Raw genomic sequence first — 21,460 nt, forward strand, 5'->3', positions numbered from 1 at the left:
ATATTAAAATAAATTATTAATTTTATTATTATTATTCTTATTATTCATTTTATGTTGACAAACATAAATAACGTTGTAAATAAACTAAGTCGAATTTAATTTTATAGTATTTAAGTTTGTTTGATAGAGTAATTAAATTAAACGGAGCCGAGTTTAAAATGAATCAAACTGTAAAAATGATTATTTTTATTTACTTATTTTAATTAATTTAATAAATTGATCAAAATTTTATTGATAAATATTGTCATGAACAATATTTATAAATATGTTCATAAATATTAATAAATTATATATTTAAATTTATTAAGCTGTTCATTTAATTTATCTGCCCCTATGGAGTGAAAATAAATAAATTCTAACCAAATCGTACACCAAGTTCATTGGAAACCCTTCGTCGATCCGTCTCCCACTCTGCAACGGCAATTGGAGCCAAAGCCTCGTCACCCTTGGACCTGATTCTGCGCGCAGGAAAATAACCTAGGGTTTCGCCGTCGTTTATTCAGCAACCGGGGAGGGGATCCAGGTCAGGCGAAGATGGGGAAACGCAAGGTGTTGAACAAGGATTACCCGCCGGACTTCGATCCGGCCAAAACCCCTCGCCGGAAGCAACCCAAGAATCAGCAGATTAAAGTTCAGATGATGCTTCCGATGAGCATCCGCTGCAACACCTGCGGCACCTACATTTATAAGGGTACGAAGTTCAATTCACGAAAAGAGGACGTCATTGGAGAGGTGAGATGGTTTCTTTTCCTTTTTCTCTTCTCCGTTACGTGGTTGCTTGACCTTTCTTGTTCACAAAGGTCCCTTAGCCTTAGTAGATATTCTGGTATTGCTTCTCCTTCCTAGATCTGACTCACGCTTTGTCCTTTTAGTGCCTTTATTCAAACATAAAGCTTTATGGAATTATTCTATCTATAATGTCGGACCATGTACCCGTAATGTGTTTGGAAAACAAGACGGTGAAATTAGAATTCAATTATCCAAAAAAAAAAAGGAATTAAGGTTTCCAATTACATCCGGCTGGTTATTTTTTTATGTTTGAGAGTTTTCTACGAATCACTAGACTGATTTATAATATAATACTAAACATTCTTTCTGTATCATTTCAAGCATAAGAACTGAAATTCTGGTTTCTCACTTAATTCCAAACATAAAAGTTGGAAAAATATCCTTCACGAGAGTACATTCTTTCTGCAAGTTTGCCTTGCCCATTTTTTCAGTTGACAAATTTAACTTTTGTTTATTAGCTTGCGCCCTTCAAATTTCTCAAACACTATGAGTTCAGGAACTTTTCTATTGTGAATTTGATTTTTGCAGCAAAGTTTACCATCGATACATTTTTGCAGACATATTTGGGGATCCAACTATTTAGATTCTACTTCAAGTGCTCAAGATGCTCAGCTGAGATAACATTCAAGACAGATCCTCAAAACTCTGATTACACCGTTGAATCCGGTGCTTCCCGTAATTTTGAGCCTTGGCGTGATGAGGATGAGGTAAACATATACCTGTTTTGTAAATAATTTACTTAGAACTGTGATTATGAACTAATAAGGCAGGTCTTATAAGGTGGGTTTGACAATTTGAACTTCGGCCTGTTATTCCTTTATACAATATATTCTAAGTGATTGATTTTTTTCCATTGCTGGATGGGTAATTAGAGCCAGATCACATCTGTTTGTAGTGTTTTATGATTTTTTTTTTTTGATTGATGCTGAGTTCATACTTATGCAGAGGAAATTTGCCGCAGAGACTTTAGCGAAGGTGGAAAAAGCAACAGACTATTTAACCAAAACTACTGGCACCGATTATGCTAAAGATGGACCAGGGGTACCTCTTCCGGCCTATCCACCGGTTCCACTTGTAGTACAAGCTCCAGTGGTTCCGCTAGTTCCCGCGGCGATTCCTACTCATCCTATTGATATGGTTGCGGCACGAACTCGGATCCCAGCTTTGGCAGAGTCGATGAAGAGCAGATTCACACTATTTCGCGGGGCGACTGATCCGAGCGTAGCTCAGTCTTGGATAGAGAATTTGGAGCGGACTTTCTTCTATATGACTTGCTCTGAGTGGGAGAAGGCAGAGCTAGCTGCTTACCATTTACGGGATGATGCCGACATCTGGTGGGATATGCAGCGCTCGATTATAGGCGAGCAACACATCACTTGGGTGAAATTTAGAGAGGCTTTTGAGAGCCAGTATGTTCCACGGTCATATCAGATGACATGCCGACAGGATTTTCTGAGTCTTCGGCAGAACAACCGTACGGTGACAGAATACAATGCCGAATTTAATCGGTTGGCCAGATTTTGTCCAGAGTTAGTTGTTGAGGACAGGTCTCGTATGCTTCAGTTTGTCCAGGGACTGGATGGACATCTGCAAGTAAATATTGCTGGTTTTGGTAATTTATCTTATATAGAGACATTGGATAGAGTCCTTATGATTGAGGCGGCTCAACAGAGAGTGAATGCAGATAAGAAAAAGAAGCAGACAGATCGGACTTCAGGACAGACCCAGCAGCCACAGGCTACCAGACAGCAGCAGAGTGGTCACAGTCAGTCAGGTCAGGGTACTTTTGGGGCATCTGGCCGACCTCAGAAATCAAGGCGGACTTCCTCAGGACGTTTCCGGTCATCTCAGCAGAACCAGAAACAGTCCTCTAGTGACATGCATTGCACACAATGTGGATCCAAAGATCACATCACATCAGCCTGCTCCCTGGGACAGTCAGTTTGTTATTATTGTAAACTGCCTGGGCACATGAGCCGAGATTGCTTACTGAAGACTCAGCATGTGGCTTCCGTGATTTCTATTCAGGGAGGACAGTTCAGTCAGACAGGGACTCAGCGAGGGGGGCAGAAAGCCCAATCTTCGCATCGTCCGCAGAGGACAGCCCCTCCGGCAGTAGCTCCATATGGCATGCACGGACAGGAGCTTTCTAGTGCTCACACGGTATCGCAGGGTTCTGTTTCGGGACCTCAGTATCAGTCGCAGCCTCAGCTACTGGTGCAGTATCAGTTGCAGCCCCAGCCACTGGTCCAGTACCAGTCGCAACCTCAGCCACTAGTCCAGTATCAGCTGCAGCCACAGTCACTAGCTCAGTACCCGAGGCAACCCCAGCCACCGGTCCCATATCAGTTGCAGCCCTCATATCCATCTCTGGCTCAGTATCCAGCACCGCCTCAGTGGCAGGCTCAGACTTCGGCTCAGGCGCAGCAACCTCTGGCAATGCTACCACCTCCACCCCCGCCAGAGACTGGACGAATTTATGCGGTTACCAGAGAGGATGCACAGCGGGCCAACAGATCAGTTTTTCACGGTACGATTTTACTATATGCATTTTTTACTGATATGCTAATTAATACTGGTAGTTCGCATTCATTTATTTCTCGGGTATTTATGAGGGAGATTGGTAGACTACCTATTCTTAGATCACAGCGACTGACCGTTTCCCTACCGTCCGGTGATACATTGAACCACTACAAGAAAACTGATATTTAGCTACGAATTATTTTGTCGCTAACATATTAATGTTCGTCGCCAACCGATATTTACAACGATAACATTTCGTCGCTAGGATCGTCGTTATAAGCTTGTCGTAAACAATTATTAGCGACGATAGTTTTATGTTTCGTCGCCAGTATATTAATGACATCATTAAATCGTCGCTAAAGAATTTTAATTGACGCCAATCTTATGGCGACGAATGAATATTACTCGTCGTTAAGAAATTTGTTTGCGACGAATCCAATTTTTTCGTCGCAAACATGTTAGCTACGATTTCCCTTATTTCGTCGCTAATGTCATCGTAATGCGTCGCTAACACATTTCATTTCGCCGCAAACGACTACGGTAAATATCAATATGTTTAGTTATTAGCGACGAATTCGAACCTTTTTCGTCGCTAACAAATTAGCAACGATTTTCTTAACTTCGTCGCTAACAATCTGTTTCGTCGCTAAACCCATTTCATTTCGTCGCAAACGTTTACGATAAGGTTCGATATGTTCAAGTTGTTAGCGACAATTTTCAAAAAAATCGTCGCTAACCTTTGTTTTTTTTAAAAAAATTTGTTTTAAAAAAAAATTATACACATTTACAAACTCATACAATCATCACAACTCTAACAACAATATTCACAATAATCATAACTCTAAGAACAATATTCACAAACTTATACAAATACTAAATCTAACAACAAATTCACAAATAAACTCACAAACAACTCATACTTCATCAAAGTATAAGTTCACAAATCTAGTAACATTTACAAACAAGAGATGCAAGTACTCAACATCAATGTCTAACATCAAGTAACACAACAAATTAAGTACACAAGTGACAATCCAAATAAAGTAAAAACAAATAACAAGTTCAAAACATTAAGTTCACATCCAGAAATCCACAACATCATAATCTACAAGAAATAAACTTTACAACATCATGTTTATGTCCAAAAATCCACAACATCAAAGTCTAAGAATGAGGAGGAGGAGGTGGAACCGAAGATGAATAATGGATCAAGAAATCTAATGCTCCAGGTGCCAATCGGTTAAGAATTTATTCAAACTTATCTTGTCTTGATTTCATTGATACTAACTCATCTTGGGTGCTTGCTAATTGAACTTTGGTGTTTGCTAACTCTTCTTGAGTGAATTCAAGCTTTTCACGTAATGCGGTGTTAGTTGATCTGATTGAAGAGGTGACATCTGAAGAAGCGGACCTAACTAGCTTTGGCCCACTTCCAAGTCCTCTAATGTATCCCGAACGAGTACCGAGGACCTAATACAAGTTTCAACATATTTAAAAATAACACATGACTGTTTAATAAATAGTAATTGTGAATCTCTCATTTAAGCGAGTTATCACTAATTCCACTATTCCAATCCAAAAAAGGATTAAAACAGATGTCTAGCTCAATCACGAGAAGAATGAAGCCTCCTAAAACCAATTTGACTTCATTTTAATGAAACTTGGAATTTGAACCTTACAAGGAATTTGGATGTTCAAATAATTTTACAATCTTAATGTTTTATTCAAAGAAAAAAAACGAAATCATGAATTTGCTTGCGTGGACTTGTAGTGGAAATCATATTAGGCTTTTGTTGTCTGGAAAGATAAAAACTTAAGTGTATCTAGAGCAGCTCAGAAAATCAACACTTCTATGAATAGCATCCAAAAAAGTCCACGTCAGCAAATACAGAATATCACTTAAACAAACTAATACAGTACTCATGCACTAAATTCCTTCTCCAAATTTGACCTACTCCTTTCTTGTAGACCCTAGACATCTCTCCAGACAGTAAAGTTCACATAATTTTTACTTTTTAGTCACAAAAAACACATCAAAATATGCAATTGCATTATGTTGCAGATTTGCAGACTCCCATCTAAACCATTTCTTTAAGCATATCTCAGCCAAGTAAAGATGAATTTAAAGTATTATTAGACTCCGCTATCTTTGCAATTATCCCTCTGGACTCATGCTAGATGGCCTGACATTAACACCAAGCTGACTGATGCCATCACTTCTATTGATCACGTATAAAAAAAACTCAAAAAATCATATTGGTCACCTTAATTCATATCTGTGCTACTGGTATCCAAGTCTGAGCAATATGATATTAGAACATGAATGCAACTTTACCAAAAAATGTGATAGGATAAGAGAGTAAAATTGTTGCAAGCATCCTTGATATCACCATCATTATACTAGCTACAATTAGCAAGTTCGTGTCTGCAACATTCTTTCGTATCAATTATTAAGTATGAAAGTCGATCAAACGTTGCAAATGTATTAGAGCATATTTTAGTAATGAGATAAAGCAGATAAAACTGAGCTGATGTAGATTTTCAAAGTGACCGAAATGTAATTAGTCATTGATTTTGTGATGCTAGATATCAGATTCTCTAGGGCAGGCTGAATACGACTGTATCTACAGGTTTAGTATGTGAATAAATTTTATGTGAATACAAATTTTAGTATGGCAGGAAAGCATAAGAACGAGTATCGCGGACCTGATCACAAACTGTATCTGCAATATCGACTATATTGATGACCTCTTCTGGATTTTGTGTTTGAATACACTCATCACGTAGTCTCACCATATCATCCTAGAAAAAATAAACATGTTAAAAATATCATAAAACATAATTATACACAGTTAAGATCATATTCACTAAATAAGGGCATAACATACATATGCAGTTTTGGCCGTCTCATCAATCCATCCTTTTGACGAGCTATAATGAGTTTCATTAAAAACAGTAATCCGATCTTTTCTTTGTAACTGATCGGTCTGAAAAAAAAATTGTTAATTTTTAATCAACAAACAATATATGAAAACTATAAAAGTAGCACTTGCACCATCATAATTATATTGAATGAATGATTTAGAACCTCCGCGATGGTTATATGGGAGTTTCCCTCGATTTTCAGAATTTATGGTAGATCATTTCTACAACACAAAATTTCGTATAAATAAAATAATAGTTATAGAACAAATAATTAAATTTTTATATAAAAAAGACATTTATTATAGAATGAGTTACCTGAAATGTCTCAGATTCAAACAAAGCACACATATAGTCCCAATCATCTTGAGTCTCACAAAATTCGATCGGAATATGTTGTTGGCGCTCAGCAGGAGGAAGGTGTGATAACTTTTTATAATGATTATGCATTTTGGTTCTATTATCTCTATACCGTGAACTCATTAATCGGTCAGTCTCTTTTATGACTGACGATGCACCCTCCTGAAAATTGATATCAAAAGTAGCCTGAAAAAAATTAAATTTATTTTGCATATGGTTAGTAATAAAGGAGTGGTTATAAATATGTTGAATTACTTGTACTTACTGATAATCGATTATATATCATCCTTTTGTTATCAGCAGGAACATGCTTCCAACTATTAACTTGTAAGGGAGCAAACTTCTTTACCGAGAGACCTAACTCGGTTATAAATGAAGCTGCGTTTGGGCCAATTGGATGTCCATCACTCTGACGAAAAGTAATAAGTAATCTACCCTGGGCAGAGATCTGGCGTCGCAGTCGATCAGAATGTGTGCCACATGTCTCCCTACGTAGCGGTAGGCCTGTAGATGCAAAAGTGTTAACAATTAATAAATTAAATACACAAACAAAAATTTTGTAATTTAAATATAAAACAACTAACCATTACTAGAAGAACTACCATCAATTGGTGTCTGCATAACTGGTAGATGCTTAATCCTCTTGGGCAACATGACTGTCACATAGTCATCATGTATAAATCAACAAACAAATATCCATCAACATATATATGTATCTCCAATTCTTTAACATTATCTTATATAAATGAATTAAAAATGAAGTAAAACATACATACTATGTAAATAAAAATTAATCACTATCATCATCTGAAAGAGATATTTGATCATCTGCTTCACTATCAATTTCAGTATCTTCATCTTCATCATTAAGAAAACTTTGAGCATCCCTAGTCGGCCCAACTTGTACATTTGACATATTTATATGTTGATCCTCAATATCTAATCTACAAAGTTGGGCTATCTCTAAGTCGTCACCAACTACTGAAGTTGCTTCATTAGAAGAAATTTCTTGGTTAGTCTCAATATTGAAATTATTTTCGGATTCAATTTCTTCAGATACTTCATCAATTTCAATTACTTCGTATATTTCTCGATGTTGAACCTTTTGTACTCCCTTCCAATGACCTCCACGCTTTATATCATTTAAATAATAAACTTGATTTGCTTGGTTGGCCAAAATGAACGGGTCATCAGTGTACCATGTTTTAGAAGTGTCAATGCATAAGAGACCAAACTCTTCAACCATTGATTTTTTTTTGGATTACATTGGAACCATTCACACCAGAATAAGTGTACTTTATATTTGAAAGAGTAAAATAATTGAACAACATCCTTTAACACTTCAAAAAAAATCAAATTGTCACCATCATCAGATGATGGTACGCTTACCTTACTATTCTGAGTAGTTCTACGAGAATCACGGGACCTTGTATGATATTGAATACCATTTACAATGCAGGTGTCATAGAGCTGAACTTCAACATCAGGTCCCAATGCTAAATAATACAACTCGTTTGTGATTTCTGAATTTGTTAATTTCTTTAACTTTATCATTTTTTCCCTAAACCATTGTGGAAAATCTCTCTCATGATATTTGGAGAAGTTGAGTTAAATGAATTTTATGTGACAGAAGTTGTAGATGTTTACTGCATAAATAAATATTTAAGTTATAATTTTATAATGAAATATAAACAATAAAATTACATAATGTAAAAACTTACTTTTTATATTGGTCAATTTCTTTACAATTGTTGAGAATATACCAATGTGTTTTCTTATAAAAGCCAATGGTAATTTCAGATTATGTAGGTTGCCAAACACTCTTGCTTGTTGTGAGAAAACATTTAAATTGCATGTTACTGGTTGAATATCTTTGTTTCGTTCTGGTTTACTAAATCTTGTCTCAATTTGACTTATATATAAAGAACTGAAAGTCAATGCCTCATTTATAATATACCCCTCTGCAATAGATCCTTCAGGTCTTGCTTTATTCTGAACATATTTTTTTAGTCTGCCTAAATATCGTTCAAAGGGATAAATCCATCGTGACGAAACAGGTCAAGCTAACATGGCTTCACGGGGTAAATGAATTGCCAAATGAACCATAATATCAAAAAATACTGGAGGAAATATTCTTTCCATCTTGCACAATATGAAAACTATTTCCTCCTCCATTTTATATAAATCCGCTATGTGTAAAGATCTTGCAGTTATCTTTTTGAGAAAAATCACATAACTCAATTAGTGTGCCACATATATCTTTTGGGAAGAATTTACGTACAGCAGCTAGAAGTATTCTTTGCAACAAGACACGACAATTATGTGATTTTAGTCCATGTAACTTTTCATCATCTACATTCACATTTCTAGATATATTAGCAGCATATCCATCAGGAAACTTCACGGATTTTAAAAATTGACAAAATGCACGTCTTTCTTCCAATGTCAACGTGTAACTTGCATATGGTTTACTCAACTTGTCTCCAACTTTCTTTAATTGCAATTCACTTCTAATCCCCATATCTTGCAAGTCTAACCTTGCTTTAAATGTATAATTTGACTTTCCATCTATATTGAATAATGTGCCAACCAAAGCATCACAAATATTTTTTTCAATGTGCATCACATCTAAGTTGTGCCTCAACTTTAAATCTGGCCAATACTTTAACTCAAAAAATATAGACTTCTTTAAATCCGGCGGTGGTCGGCAGTAGGGGGCGGGGGCCGACGGTGGACTAAGGATATATTCGGTATTTAAATTTTGGTGGGATGGTGACCTCGTAATGTAATCGGATTACATAGCATTTGCTTTGTAATCCAGATTACAAAACTTCACTACATTTTGTAATCCAGATTACATTACATTACAAGTTTAAAAGTGAAACAAACAAAATAATCTGCCTTGTAATGTAATCAGGATTACATTACAAGGCAGATTACGTCCTACCAAACACAACCTAAATGTCACATGAGGTAATGCATCTAACTGTGTTAAAATCTCATAACCACTAAATCTTCGTAGTGGTCCTTCTTGTTCAACCTTTCCATTGAAATTCTTATTTCTACGCCATAGGTGTTGCACATTCAAGAATCGACGGTGGCATGTATAACATATTTTACTCCGTAATCTTTGAGATTTAGTTTCAACTGCACATACTGGACATGCTTTATAACCCTTTGTGCTCCATCCAGATATTGTTCCATATGCTGGAAAGTCATGAATAGTCCACATCACAGCAGCATGCAATCGAAATACTTGTTCAGTCGATGCATCATATGCTTCCACCCTATCATCCCATAGCTCCTTCAGTTCGTTGATCAAAGGTCGTAAGTATACATCTATCTCTTTCCCAGGTGATTTAGTCCCAGGAATTAAAAGAGACAATCAAATATGATGACTTCATCATTTTTCATGGTGACAAATTATAATTCACAAGTATAACAGGCCACATACTATAAGCATTTGACATATTTCCAAATGGATTAAAACCGTTTGTAGCCAACCCTAAGTGAATATTTCGTAGATCACTAGCAAATATTTCATGTGATGTGTCAAATTCTTTCCATGATTCACTATCTGCTGAATGCCTTAATACACCATCTGTTTCAACCCGTTTTTCTTTATGCCATCTCATATCTTTTGCTGTATGTTTCGTAATAAACAACTGCTTAAGTCTGGGCTTCAAAGGAAAATATCGAAGAGTTTTCTGAGCATTCTTTTTCTTATTCATCCCATTATACTTGTTTCTAGGCTCCTTGCACGCCGGACATGTATCCTTATTCTCATGCACACCTCAAAATAATATACAATCATTCTTACTTGCATGTATCTTCTCATATGTCAATCTTAACTCTTTTAACATTTTCTTTGCTTCATAATGAGAGTTTGGAATCGTATTCGGTTTGGGAAATGCCTCTTGCAATAACTGAAGTAACATATCAAAAGATTTATTGCTTCAACCATTTAACACCTTCACATTCATTAACTTAACCAAAAAATTGAATACAGAAAAATTAGTACAAGTGTGATACAACTCTTTTTGTGCTTCTTTAAACATTGAGCTATAACTTCCTCTAATATTTTCTGCATTCATGTTTTCATTAATATCATCTAATTGAGGCCCAATGGTATTGATATTTTCTGCATTTCTTAAATCAGTGAACATGTCTTGAAAATCATCTTCTTCAAAATCACAATCAAGTCCCTCTTCATTAACAATATTTATATTAACAGATGATGTAGAAGCCTCACCATGAAAATTCCAGACTTTGTATAATTTGTCAAATCCCCACCTATAAAGATGTCCTTGAACATAATCCAACTCATATTTAAATAAATTACCGCACCTTCGACATGGACAATGAATATTAGATAAATTTAAATTTATCATATAATTCTCTGTCACCTTTAAAAACTGATTTTACCCATTTATATATTCAGGACTAATCCGATTCTCAAGCATTATCCAACTTTTATCTATATTTATAAAACCTGGTTAAACATATAAAAAATCATATTATTTAATAAATAGCTCTAATAAATAAGTTTGATGATAAATTTCAATGAAATTAATAAGCAACTTACATTAAATAACTTAAATTAATTAATGACATCAAAATAACTAAAAAATTATCAACTACATAGCTTCCATGAGAAGTTCAAGAGTAATTTGGTTAAACATGATCCATCGAGGCAAAATAAGTACGTATCTCTTGTTCTTCAAAATAAATACATATCTCAACGGGAAACATGAATTTGGTTATAGCATGTTGAAGTTATTTTGATGCTTGATATGTACTCTTACTATAAGCGAGAGCTATTGGAACAAAAAACTGAGGATGGGAAGGGATTGCGTATAGTGTGTATAGGTTTCAATGGAATTTAAAATTTCCATTATATCCTCTGGTTATCAAAAACCGTTATCTTAATTTTGGGGCATTTCTGACTTTCAATCTCAGCCATTAAGAAAATCCATTGGTCTAGCAAATTGGGAAACTCATGTGGTTGAATGACAACCTATCTGGATCAACCAAATAAACTAGGTCCCCTTGGCTTTTGGGTAATTTCAAAACTATAACAGAACCCAACCAACCAGAGGAGCGGTTTTGATTTTTCAGGTCAGACTAGCAAAGTCAATTCAGTTCTGGCTTTTGATAACTATGTGAGAAAGTACTGCAAAAATGTTTCTAAAATTGTCTATGTGAGAAAGTACTGCAAAAAATAGTTTTCTACTGCAGAATTTTCCATGGTATTATTCATGATATCCATTTGTTGGTTCAATTCAGAATTTCTAAAATTAAGTTCTGTTTTTGTGAATGTGAATTCAGCATTAAATTATTTTTGCTGGGAAAAAGCACAAAATATCACAGAACTTGAGCTTCCTTCACTAATTGTCTTTGATTTTTGTGGCTCATTGGCATGAATTTGTCTTCTAAAACTTTCTATGTATTTAAATGAAAAAATAAATGCATTTATCATACACTAGAAATACCTTTTCTTATTTTTATTCTCTCTTTGCACATCCAAGATATTGGAGCATCTACTCTACTGTTTTGTGACTCTGAATTTACTGAATGTAAATTTACCAAACTCAATGTAGTAAGGAATGACAACAAATGTGCAGAATTTTATATGTAACATTTAGCTGCTTTATATTGCATTGTAAAAGTAGCCAATCAGATAATACTTAAGAGATATTCATTATCTTTGATTCAAAATTTAAGAGCAAGATAATTTCGGTAAAATGAAAAACAAAACAAGCACACTTCTAACAAGATTATATAACTGCTAACAAGATCATATAAGTGCAATCAAATGGAGAGAAAAAATTGATATTTTGGCAGTGAAACAAACCAACTAATCACCTCATTTTTCCATATGTGGACACGAGATAAACCTAAAAAAAACAATATTCGTAAACAAACCAACAAGAACAAAAAAGTGAAACAAAATCTGACCATTGTAGAAATATTCTCCTCACGTATGCTTAAACAGTCGTGGCGATAGATAAAATTCGATTTTTTTTTGTTTAGGAAAACAACAAATTCGACCGCCAGAGGCAAGCTCACCCATAATCTCCCAAACCAAACAACACCAGGGCATCTCCCAAACCCAACCTTTCGATCCAAACTTTCTCAACACAAATAAATCCATCAGGAATCACCCGGTAGAGACATCCTAACATCATAATCACCGAGTCTAACAACGGGAGAACGGAAAGCAAAATCCAGTGGCACTCATCTACAAGTGCGGAAACACGGAGAAAAAGCCTCGATTTTTTGGAGGGCTCGAAGAAGGTGGCCGAGACGTCACCGGAGCCGGAGCAGGAGCAGAAGTCACCGGAGCCAGAGCAGGAAAGAAGGAGGATTCGTCAAACAAAGAAAGAAGATTCACGGTGGCGTCGGAGGAGAAGAAGAGATCACTCACCCAAACCCAAACCCTAAAACCTTATCGCGACAACGTCGGAGAAGAAGAAGAGAGCGCACATGGAGAAGAAGCAGCGAGCGAGTGGAGAAGAAGAGAGCACGGAGGAGAAGAGAACGTGCGGAGTAGAAAAAGAGGATCGCGATGCGGAGGAGAAGATATCGTGGCAGATTTGGGGAAATGCCGATTCGTGGGGATAAAGGCAGGTATTAGCGACGATATTCTGATTTGTGATTTTGCCACAAATAATAAGGATTAGCGGCAAATTGTTATAATTTTGTCGCTAATAAATAAGATTGCGGCGAATTATTTGATTCGTCGCTAATCCTTATTTATTAACAAATCGAAATAATTACATATTAACGGCGATTAACATAATTCGTCGTTAATGCTAAAATTTTAGCGGCGACCATGCTAACTTCGTCGCAAATATAATGACCTTGTAAAAAAATTAATTTTTTAATATTATTATTTGCGACGAAATTGCATTCCGCTGCTAATAGTCTATTTTTGCTACAAACAACTATTTCGTCGCTAATATTTCGTCGCTATTTTGCTGTTTTCTTGTAGTGGACGTTACTCAGGAGGTCAGAGGATGCCCATTGGACTTTGGCAATCATATACTTACTGTAGATTTATTGGTACTGGAAATGGTCGAGTTCGATATTATCCTTGGCATGGATTGACTGTCAGCATACCATGCCACGGTTGATTGCTAGACGAGGGTGGTTACATTCCGACCTCCGAACCAACCCTCGTGGGATTTCACTGGCATCAGGGATGACAGTATATCGACCATTTCTGCGATTCAGACTCAGAAGCTGCTGTCATAGAGGATTTCTATTGTCGTTAATTAATGTTGACGACAACAGTAGATCTCAGCTCTCTGACATTCCAGTGGTTCGAGAGTATCCGGATGTATTTCTAGATGAGCTACCAGGCTTGCCTCCCCGAAGACAAGTGGAGTTTGCTATTGAGCTAATTCCGGGGACCGCGCCAGCATCGAAAGCTCCTTACCGTATGACATCCTTACCGTATGACATCGAAAGAGTTGGACGAGCTAAAAGTCCAACTCCAGGAGTTATTAGACAGGGGATTTATTCGCCCTAGTGTATCTCCGTGGGGTTCTCTGGTATTGCTTGTCAAAAAAAAGGATGGTATTCTGAGGTTATGCATCGATTATAGACAGCTAAATGTAGTGACCGTCCGAAATAAGTACCCCTTACCACGGATCGAGGATTTGTTTGATCAGCTGAGAGGTACATCAGTGTATTCTAGGATTGATCTGCGATCCGGATATCATCAGTTGAGAGTCAAAGATTCTGGTGTTCAGAAGATAACATTCCGCACGAGATACAGACATTATAAATTTTTGGTAATGTCATTTGAGCTTACCAATATTCTAGTGGTATTTATGGATTTGATGAACCGCATCTTTCTGGAGTATTTAGATCAGTTCGTTATCGTTTTCATCGATGACATTCTGATCTACTCGCGTTCCGAGGAGGAGCATGCACAACATCTTCGCATAGTCTTGGAGACTCTTCGACAACATCGTCTATATGCGAAGTTCAGCAAGTGTGCTTTTTGGCTATCCTCAGTCAGTTTTCTGGGACACGTGGTTTCTAGTAGAAGTATTTCCGTAGATCCTCAGAAGATCGAGGCTGTCATTGGCTGGGAGCAACTGAAATCAGTTCAGGAGATCCGCAGTTTCCTGGGATTGGCCGGATATTACAGACGGTTCGTCGAGGGTTTCTCTCGCATTGCTATGCCGCTGACACGCTTAATCAGGAAAGACGTAAAGTTCTCGTGGTCAGAAGCCTGCGAGACAAGCTTCTAGGAGTTGAAGTAGAGATTAGTGTCGGCACCGGTACTGATTTTGCCCTCTGGAGAGGACGGATTCGTGCTCTACACCGACGCTTCTCTACCGGGTTTGGGCGTTGTTTTGATACAACACGGCAGGGTAGTCTCCTATGCTTATCGTCAGTTAAAGAGCATGAGAAGAACTACCTAGTACATGATCTGGAGCTGGTCGCCATTATATTTGCTTTGAAGATTTGGCGGCATCATCTGTATGGTATTACATTTGAGATTCTCATTGATTATAAGAGTCTCAAATATCTTTTCACTCAGAAGGAACTCAATCTCCGACAGAGGAGATGGATGAAGTTCCTGAAGGACTATGACTGTACTATTAGCTACCACCTAGGGAAAGCTAATGTGATTGTCAATGCACTTAGCCGAAAGTCTAGAGGGACTTTAGCTGGCCACCGAGTTTTGGTCACAGACTTGATTCAAGGTTTTTCTGAGTTGGGCCTTGAGGGACAGGGACAGACAGAGTAGGGTATTCTGGTTACCATAGTTGCTCAGTCGTCGATCAGAACAAGGATCCGAGAGGCCTAAGCTGGCGATTAGCGCTTACAGTTCATTAACAGTCATATAGCTTCCGGGCAGCTGACGGAGTTCACCCGAGATGACGAGGGTATCATTTATTTCCGAGGCAGGTTATGCGTACCTCAGTCTCACCCGGTCTTGGAGGAGCTACTTCAAGAGGCTCATCACTCCCGATTTGCGATCTACCCAGGCGGAACACTCATGTATCGAGATTTGAAGCGTTCCTATTGGTGGAACGGCATGAAGAAAGACATTGCGGAGTTTGTAGCTAGATGTCTAGTCTATCAGCAGGTGAAGGCTGAGCACCAGAGACCTACTGGATTACTTCAGAGGATTCCGATTCCAGAGTGGAAATGGGAGAATATTACTATGGATTTTGTGGTGAGATTGCCTAGGACACGAAGAGGCCATGACGCGATTTGGGTAGTCGTTGACCGATTAACCAAATCCGCACACTTCTTAGTGATCTGGAAGACCGATTCTCTGGATCGATTGACAGAGCTGTATTGTCGGGAGATCATCAGATTGCATGGTCTCTTTGAGAATTATATCGGATAGAGACTCATGGTTCACATCCCGGTTCTGGCAGAGTCTGCAGCAGGCCTTGGGCACACAACTTCGATTCAGCACAGCGTTCCATCCGCAGACAGATGGACAACCAGAGCAGACCATCCAGATATTAGAGGATTTGGTGAGGTCTTGTGTTATGGATTTCGGAGGCAACTGGGAGGACCACTCGCCATTAGTAGAGTTCACCTACAATAATAACTATTATTCGACTATCCAGATGACATAGTTTGAAGCGTTGTATGGTAGACTTTGTCGGACACCCACCCTCTGAGAGGAGGTTGGGGAGGTCCAGCTGCTAGGACCTCAGAGAGCTCAACATGAGGTCGAGTTGGTCCGCACTATCAGACGGAGGATGTCAGAGGCACAGGATCGCCAGAAGAGTTATGTTGATCGGAGACGCAGACCCTTGGAGTTCTCTACTGGCGACTATGTATTTTTGAGAGTCTCACCCACGAAAGGGGTGAAGAGATTTGACCTCCGAGGTAAGCTAGCTCCACGATACATTGGGCCTTTCTAGAGCTTGGAGAGGATTGGAGCGGTAGCTTACCGTCTAGCGCTACCACCGTCTCTGACAGGCGTTCACGATGTATTTCATGTGTCTATGCTGAGGAGATATGTTCCTGATCCCGCACACGTTTTGTCAGATATATCAGTTCTCATCCAACCTGACGTTACCTTCAAGGAGGTTCCGGTACGGATTATAGATCACAAAGAGCGTCAGTTGCGAAATAAAACTATCCGGTTGGTTAAAGTCGGATGACAGTATCATTCTGATGAGGAGACTACTTGGGAGCTCGAGAATACGATCCGAGCTCGATACCCCCCCCCCCCCATCTTTTTACTTGAGGTATGTGGGTTAAATTCTATTCAACATTTATTTGGTTGGTTATTGCTAGTATTTGCTGAGGGTAATAACGAAAATTTGAGGATCAAATTGTTATTAGTGGGGGAAAATGTAAAATACGGTACCCCAAATAAAGATTTAATAATAAGGTTTAATAGGCGAATAACCTTAACGGAATGTTTAGAAATTTTCTGAGAATTTTTCGGAGCTCGTATGACATATTTAGAGGGATGCATTTATGACTTTGGAAAAGTCTGTTTGGAATACCAATAAGTGAGAGTTGATTGAGGAATGTACCTAGGGTTTGATTATGCAAAACCTAAGTTAATTTCTTTTTATTTCTTTCTCCTCTTTTCTCCTCCTGACTCCTCGTGCGCGCTGACCCCCTCCTCACTGTGCCCTAGCCGACTCTTCTCCCCGACACTGACGGCGCTTCTCTTCCTCTCATCCGCTTGAGCGCTGCCGACTCCTCCCTTGCGCCGCCGACCCCCTTTCCTTCTTCTACTCCCGATCCTCTTCTCTGATCTCCACTTCGCCGTCGCCCACCTCAGCCCCGATTGCGCCGGTAGTCCGATCCCTCTCGTGCCTCTTCCCTAGTTTTGTCCGGCGCCACTAGATCGAGTCGGTGCCACCCGATCGCCGGCTTGAGAAGGTGTTCAAGGACCCGAGGGTCGTCCAGCCACACTCGATCTTCCCTCTCCTAGTCGCGGACACGCTGGCAGCAAGCTTTCTTCCGTGCCCTAGATCGTCGCCTAGCGCCTGAAGTATATCTCGTGCCCTCATCCTATTCTTCCCCTCCAGCAGATCATTATTGATGCCTTTATCTCCTTCTGAGCCATCGCAACCTTGTGTTGGAGGGTAGATCATAGCATCACCGATTGTTACCTTTGTGAGCGGCTTACACAGATTTGTTGACCACCAGTTTTGACGGTTCCACTGGTCGTCATCAGAGAACAAGAAACGGAAGGTAACCAAATTCTTAACCTAAGCATTGTTGCTCTATTTTAATTCAGTTTAGAATTTGGGACTGTTAAATTAGGAGGAGAAGGAAAGGTGAGCAGCAGGTTTCTTCGGCTGTGAGTCCTGCAGCAGAGCATTGAGATTTGGGTGGGTTATTGGAATTGATTCAAGTTTGTTTATCCTAAGTTGATTATGGAATGCTTAGGGTTAAGGTTGAATTAACTCAAGTTTCGGTGGTGAATTGTTTTACCGAGACCTAAACATATATTGGGGGTTAAGCGATGATCATATTTTGATTGGAGTTACCCTATATAGGTTTTGAGATTTTATTTAGCTATTTGTTATATGTGTAAATAGCTAAATACATTTATGTAATCGCAGGACATTGATTCGAGACGGACGTCTCGACATAGGATTTCTGGTCATGATCGACTGAGAAAGGCGGGTGCTTCTGACTTATCTCCTTGATATGGTCATTTTTTATATGCATAGTAGTTTATAGCTAGTAGTAATGATTGTGTTTACTTTTGCTTTGGTATGTCACTTCTTGGTTCTTGTAGTCTGCTTATATTCCTATCTGTTATGCATTCATACTTATATTCTCTTGTTTGTTGCCATGTTTACTCCTGTTCATAGAAATAGTGACATGCATTGCTCTACTGTGTAGTAGTCTAGTTATTTGATATGACTGACTTGTGTACCTAGTTTATTGTTACCTAGATCATTATATGAATTTATTTCCTTTTTGGTACATTTTATATAGAGGTGTATACTGTCAGTATCTACATGTTTAGTGTCATGCATCATCTTACATGATTGCATGCTGAGCGATTGTCGGCTCCATTATTATTGAACATATCGCCAGTTACATGATTTGCACACACAACCACTCATGGGTTAGTGGTACATTAGGCAAGGTGTGTGCAGTTTGCTCTGTCAGGGCTCCGCTGGTCCGCTCATGGGTAGCGATGACTGCAACGTGTAGCGGGCAGGGATCCCTCCCCTTGACTATGATACAGGGAGATGAGAGCTTAAGCTTCCCCACTATGTTCAGGGTAAGAGGATAGGTGTACTCCGATAGAATCCTGTCCACTCGGTCACTCAGGAGCAGTAATGGCAGAGTGCATGGTTGTCATAACCCTACCCACTCGGTCTCACCATCGCGTGTGAAGATGGTTGATTGGCGTCAGGGGTGACCATGTTATTTTTGCATCATATGCATGAATTGCATTATAGCTTGTGATTGCTGTATTTTGGATGCTGCATTTGTTTGGGTTGCATATGATTGACATGCATATAGGTGATATTTTGTATCTGGTCTGACAACCCTGACTTCTGGATAAGAGGTTCTCGTGAGTACAGTTTCTTCAGACTTTTCATTTCCTACTTTTGTTCAGGAAACTGTACCGTATGATTATTACTGTTAGTTATATCTTATTATGTATGTCTATTCGGTATCCGCTGAGTTGTTGAACTCACACTGTTGATTTATTCCTATTTCAGGTTGAAGCTGTCAGGAGGTTCCAGTTGCTAGTCCCTTTGCCACAAGGATTTTCACTTTGGTCTTTTGGTTTTCTGTTTATTTGCTTAGAGCTATGTTTTAGACTTATACTGGTTTTGCACTCTGGATTTTGTGTGTTTTGTCTTAAGGCATTGTAATGGTTGAACTTTTGCTTGTTCGGTGGATTTTCTATTTGGTATGTTTAGCTACGCGCCTGCCAGTCGGCAGAAGAGGTAAGTTTGGATGTTGTCTTCGATTTTTTTTCATATTGTGATGACAGCCGGAGGCTGCTATATTATTACTGCGTGGATTGTTTGTTTTTGTATGTCATATATATTCCAGCCGTGTTGGTTGATGAGTGTGAACCCTGAGGGCTATGTAGATAAGTTTCAGATTATTATCCGTATAGGGGAGATGTTGTCGAAATTTTTTCTGACAGAGATTTTCCCGGGACATGACATTATAATTACTAAAATTTAAAATTTCAAACTAGAAGTTTATGGATTCTTCTCAATTTTATTGTTATATTTATGGGTTCTGATTATTTGCCTGTGTTACAGGAAAACTTAATGCATCTATGAACCCAAAGTTTATCGTCAAACCACGATCAGTGTTGCAGGTTAGTAAGAAGCCCCATACAATTATACAAATGAAGATTCAGACCCATCAAATGACAAAAGGAGATGGCAAAAAGCATGATATCAAGAAAGCCCAGTCAATAAATGGACTTCAATCCCTCTTTCAGAACTATGACAGTGCCTAAGGGTTGCGTTTAACAAAAGCTTGTTTATTTTTTCGGCATTGTAATCCGTTTCTTGGTCAATGCTTCTGCCGAGATAATTGAAGATGAATGGAGTTGTGGGGCTTGGCAATTGTGATTTGTCCGTTGGGAGTTCAAGAAAGAAAGAAATTTGGATGAAGGCTAAAGGGATTAATGGACGTGGGGAGAAAAATAAGGGTCAGAAGGACATGAGACAGGTTATGGAGATAAGAATGTGATCAAATCCTCAATGGAATTGACGGAACAAGCTCAAGCGCAAATAAATTATAGTTTAAATTTGAGCTCGATCCAAGTTGGAGTTGCCTTTAATGTATGTTCTCATCTTTCAGATTTTGATTATTAATTATGCTTTTACTGATTCGGATACTAATTGTTTTTAGTTTCTGTTGTACTAATCAAACTATCTTGGTTTAACTGAAACAGATGCTCTGGAGACTCGATCCTTATAGCATTCGTCGGTAGATTTTACATTTTGTTTTTGAATTCCTAGGAAAAGTTTACAAATTCAATTGCACTCCCAATGTGGTATCTTTTTGGCAAAATGTTGAACTGGAGACTGCCATATTCTAACAAGTCGATGTATGGTAAATCAAGTTGAAAGCCTTTTTTTATAACGGCTAAATCGATGTTGAACCGGAAAATTTTTTATTGATCATTATAGTAAATTGAAAAGTGCTCGTAGCGGGGTGACAAAATAAAAAAAGCTCTAATGCACCATTGTCCTGGAACAGTAACCTTGTATATGGATTGGATTCATGAACTCAATTTCTTATTCACAGTTGGATTTTACATTTCATGAAATTCAATTAGGGGCCAGTTTGACTCACTCATGCTAAATTACAGGATCAATATTGGTGATGACATTTTCTTGAAGTTTTAGAACAAAAAAATGAAGCCATAAAAAAACAGAAAGAGGCAGGTGGAAAAAATAAACAGTTGAGCTGTATACCTATTACTGTTATTTTCAAGTTATCTTTGAATGAAATGATATTATGTGTTTATCAAGCCACTACTTCATTAAAGTGAAACGATAGTATTAATGATTAAGTGATGAAATAATAGCATTAATGATTGAGGCATCTCGGTGGAAATACTTTTCCTAATGATCTATTCGATTTATTGATTTACCTCACTATCAAGTCAACTGTGCAAGACGTCTGAAATCATATGATTTATTTTTTTTAGACAAAAAATAGAATGAAATTTCTCTTAAAAATTGAATTAAACTCCAATAATTATTCTCAAAAGAAAAACAGACGTAATAAGAATCTAAATACAAGAAGCATTGTATTTAGAAAAATTGATAAATTGATGTGTATAGTTTATAACAACTTAAGATATGCCACCCAACCTAACTCACCTATTCTATTTCCTAGGGCAGTTACCCTAAGT

At 38.1% G+C, this 21,460-nt stretch overlaps 1 protein-coding gene across 12 annotated transcripts; it reads left to right on the forward strand.

Annotated features, from left to right (window-relative positions):
* The first annotated feature begins 352 nt into the window (after positions 1-352).
* On the forward strand, positions 353-20,690 carry LOC121991786 (pinin-like). Of its 12 annotated transcripts, none has more exons than XR_006114722.1 (5): positions 353-732; positions 1,347-1,496; positions 1,735-3,319; positions 19,848-20,378; positions 20,492-20,661. XR_006114722.1 is itself a non-coding variant. In XM_042545820.1 (4 exons), exons 1-4 carry the CDS (start codon positions 535-537, stop codon positions 20,048-20,050), a joined length of 2,136 nt encoding a protein of 711 aa, XP_042401754.1. In that variant the 5' UTR covers positions 353-534; the 3' UTR covers positions 20,051-20,438. The 12 variants fall into 12 exon arrangements, 3 of the variants coding, with proteins under 3 accessions (XP_042401754.1, XP_042401756.1, XP_042401755.1); XR_006114723.1 differs by lacking the exon at positions 20,492-20,661 and adding an exon at positions 18,168-18,227 and having other exon boundaries at positions 19,290-20,438; XM_042545820.1 differs by lacking the exon at positions 20,492-20,661 and having other exon boundaries at positions 19,848-20,438.
* The last annotated feature ends 770 nt before the right edge of the window (positions 20,691-21,460 follow it).

Source organism: Zingiber officinale, chromosome 6B (assembly GCF_018446385.1).
Source record: "Zingiber officinale cultivar Zhangliang chromosome 6B, Zo_v1.1, whole genome shotgun sequence".
Taxonomy (NCBI): Eukaryota; Viridiplantae; Streptophyta; class Magnoliopsida; order Zingiberales; family Zingiberaceae; genus Zingiber; species Zingiber officinale.

Excerpts from the sequence above, each read along its gene's own strand:
- LOC121991786 (XM_042545820.1), top strand. The coding sequence starts at position 535 with ATGGGGAAACGCAAGGTGTTGAACAAGGATTACCCGCCGGACTTCGAT. Across the intron at positions 1,497-1,734 it reads CTTGGCGTGATGAGGATGAG|AGGAAATTTGCCGCAGAGAC; the intron begins GTAAACATATAC and ends ATACTTATGCAG. Across the intron at positions 3,320-19,847 it reads CAACAGATCAGTTTTTCACG|GAAAACTTAATGCATCTATG; the intron begins GTACGATTTTAC and ends CCTGTGTTACAG.